This window comes from Austrofundulus limnaeus, unplaced genomic scaffold (assembly GCF_001266775.1).
Source record: "Austrofundulus limnaeus strain Quisiro unplaced genomic scaffold, Austrofundulus_limnaeus-1.0 Scaffold484, whole genome shotgun sequence".
Lineage (NCBI taxonomy): Eukaryota > Metazoa > Chordata > Actinopteri > Cyprinodontiformes > Rivulidae > Austrofundulus > Austrofundulus limnaeus.
In genome coordinates this window covers 214,888-218,492 of record NW_013952886.1, presented here as the reverse complement: position 1 = coordinate 218,492, position 3,605 = coordinate 214,888, and the positions used below count along the sequence as shown (strand labels likewise).

The 3,605-nt window shown below is 42.7% G+C and overlaps 1 protein-coding gene across 1 annotated transcript in view; it reads right to left on the bottom strand.

Moving 5' to 3' along the window:
- The window catches only part of katnb1 (katanin p80 (WD repeat containing) subunit B 1), a gene marked incomplete in the record, with an annotated part of 19,193 nt that overhangs the window by 5,447 nt on the left and 10,141 nt on the right, over window positions 1-3,605 (bottom strand). The window contains 6 exon segments of the mRNA XM_014025560.1: window positions 79-155; window positions 349-498; window positions 570-782; window positions 858-922; window positions 1,008-1,058; window positions 3,152-3,300. Coding sequence (XP_013881014.1) covers window positions 79-155; window positions 349-498; window positions 570-782; window positions 858-922; window positions 1,008-1,058; window positions 3,152-3,300 — 705 coding nt within the window.

Below are 3,605 nucleotides of genomic sequence, written 5' to 3'. Positions count from 1 at the left end.
TGTGTGTGTGTGTGTGTGTGTGTGTGTGTGTGTGTGTGTGTGTGTGTGTGTGTGTGTGTGAGTGCGTGAGCTTCTCACGGCTGCAGGTTGATGATGTTGAGGACGTCCACCATGATGGACAGGTCATTCATGGAGACAGCAGAGTCCACAGCATTCTGCAGGGACAAAAAGTAATCAGATTACTGAGACCAGGAAGTAATCAGATTACTGAGACCAGGAAGTAATCAGATTACTGAGACCAGGAAGTAATCAGATTACTGAGACCAGGACTCTGGAGCTCAGGTAAACCTGGATGTGAGTTAAAGGAGTGAGTTTTGGAGCACCAAGTTCAGCGGGCAGTAAACTCACCTTGATGTCCTCTCGGGCCCACGTGGTCCGGACCGTCTGCAGGTTTTTGCGTCGGCTGCTCAGCATCACACACATGGTGTCGTGACCCTTCTTGATCTGGGTCAGGGCGTCGTCGTCGCTCAGGTCGGCAGCCTGGTTGTTGGCTGAGGACTGAACACAGAGACGGGTCAAACGCCCGCAGGAGGACAGGTTTGAGGACTGAATCAAAGTTCTGCGCTCACAGGCAGGAAGTCGGCCACGTTCAGTCCGATGGGCTCGTTCCTGGTGCTGGGGATGATTCTGGGCTGCGGTTTGAGTTTGGCCTTGTTGCTCTGGGTGGGCGGGGCAGGTGGGCTGGAGGGGGAGGGATTAGAGGACGGGGCGGGGCCCTTTGGGCAGGACACCACTGTCGGCTCCACCCTCTGAACGGGAGTGGAGGTGGCGAGGGGCGGAGCCTGTGATGGAGTGAAAAACCATGTGACTCCTGCCAACACTTCTGTCCAATCACAGCAGCTGCTGCATTCACTGACCTTCTGTTTATCAGGAAAAGGAGGCATCATGTCCTTCAGCTGTCGACTGATGGCCTTCACGCTCTCTGAGGAAGAGGAGAGACACCAGCCTTCATCAGGACCTCCTCTCAAACAGGAAACACTGACCTGATCTGTTTCAGGTGGACTCACCGTCCTCAGGAGGGGCAGGAAACGGCTCCGATATCCTGGGAGGGGTACGAGCTGAACGGGACAGAACCGGGTCGTTATTGTTCTGATTAAAGTGTTAATTAATGAAGAATTAGATACTCTGAAACTCAGAATCATCAACAGTTATTCACTTATTAACAGTGTGTGTATGACAGCATCTGTGTGTCACTCTGTTACCATGTTAGTGTTTATTACAGTGTAATAAAGTGAGTTACAACATGTGTAACCATGAACACTTGCCGTGCTCGTTCACTGTTCTTTTCATCTTGTAAATATTTTTTCTCCTTACCTTTTTTATCCTTTAAACTATTTTCTGTACATTTCCTCAGGGAACTGTACAAAAAACTTTCAATCTAATGAAACCAGCAGGTTGTGTTGAATCCCTTCATCACAGGTTCACAGCCTGAGCAGCACACTGGTGACAGTGGGAAGGAAAACTCCCTTTGAACAAGAGGAAACCTCCAGCAGAACCAGAACCAGGACCAGAACAAGCCTATGAGATCTCTGCAGGGGCGGAGCTAGACTTTTATGCAAGGGGCGGCCAAGGTGTTATCTATGGGTGCACATATAAATAAACTACCCTGAATTTTATAATTAAATTTAAGATGGCCACCACAGCTATATAATTCAGCCATTTCAAGACTAATTGAGCTGGAATTTGTTGTGGTGTAGCCAAGAATGTTTGCTAGTCTCAATTTAGGCTAACTGCTAATGCTAATTTTATAAAATGTGTTAATTCAGCCATTACACAGCTGAAAATTATATAGTAGTAGCCAAGAATATTCTTATAAAATTTTTTAATACAAATACAAAATCCAAGATGGCCACCAAACCCAATTGCGAATAGTTGGACTTCAGACTTTTTTTTTTTTAGAAATACTAAGATGAAATTTAGTGAGGTAGTAGCCAAGAGTAATCCTCTGGTCATTTTGAAATCTCAATTTTAACCATTTAGAGATACTAGGCTGAAATTTAGAGAGGTGGTAGCTAATAAATTCTAAAATAAAATAAAATAAAAATAAAAATAAAAGAATCCATGATGTCCACCAAAGCTATATTAAAATGGCTACAATTCAGCAATTCCTTTATACATATTGAGCTGAAATTTGGTGTGGTGGATTGTTGCTTTTATTTTAATTCAGTGGTTTAGAAAAAATTTTTTTTTCATCAAACACTTTTAGGTTCCCTCTAGATAATACAGCTACAGTTCACAACAGATATTTAGTTTTAACTGGCCATCTTTTATTGCCAAATATGATCCCCACTCCCACTTGTCACTGATTTGGGGGTGGCATCTGGGGTGGCCTTTCAGGGGTCTCTGCAGTACATAGGGGGAGTTTCTTGGCTGTGTGGGCGGAGTTTAAAATTTAGGGCCCAGTTTGGAATATAAGTGGAGGTTCTCAGATGTGGGCGGAGTTTGGCAAAACCGTGATTGGTTGGATTGACTTTTCTCGAGGGGCAAGTTAAAAGACCAAGTAATGGTAATAATAAATTATTGTAAACATAAATATAAATTATTGACTGTCTATTAATAGCTTAAAACAGAACAATGTCTCAAATAAAAATGATTGTGAATTTGTAAATATAATTTAGTGATTAGCACCTTTCTGTCTGGATTAATGAATAAATTAATACATGCATAAAAATATAGGTGCCCAGCGTTCATTTAGCTAAATCGTTATGGCTTCTTCAAACCCCACCCAAAATACTCAGTCCAACCAATCACGTTTTTACCAAACTCCGCCCACAAAAAATCTAACAGACCAATCATGTCTTTAACAAACTCCTCCCACAAACCAAAAAACTCCCACTTACTGACTGCAGAGACCCTCTTCTTAGACGAGCATCTATCAGTCTCGACCGGCTGGGTTTGGGAGAGCAGCTGGGTTTCTCTCTGTTTTACTTTAGTCTTGTGTAATTTTTATAACTTTTCTTTGCTACTTTCTTTAGCTTCTTACTGCCATGTTTTAATGACCACCTGAGTGTTCCTGGACTCCAGCTGTTGGTCTTTGTTTCAGCCAGTGAAGTGAAGCCAGTTGTGTTTTTACCAGAGTTCAGATGTTTGTCACCATGTGTTTTACATGACAGCTGAATGTTTTCACGTGTAACGCTGCAGCTCCACCTACAGATGGCGTTCTTTGGCTGGAAGATCTCCTTGTATTCTTCTGCGTTGTGAATCTCTGCTGATAACTGTTTCTCCTCGAAGTCGTCTTCGCTCGGGCTTTGTCTTTCTCCCTCGGGACTCCGCCTGTCGGCCTCGGAGCGCTGTCGCACCCTGATGACATCACAACACGAGAGAGCGACGTCATGCGCCTGTGTGGTGTAATCTACCCTACAAAAATCTTCAAGAAAGAACTTGATATTAACTGTACCTTCTGTAATTCTTCACCAGAAACTGTAACCCATCTGTTTTGTCCCTTTGTCAAATCATTTTGGCAAAATCTTTGTAACTTCATACACAATAATATAAAAACACAATTTTCCCTTTTTTGGAAATATGTCTTACTTGGTAAAACTAATTACAAATTTAATAATCCAGAATTTATCATTAATCTGTTACTTGTTCTAGCTAAATATCAT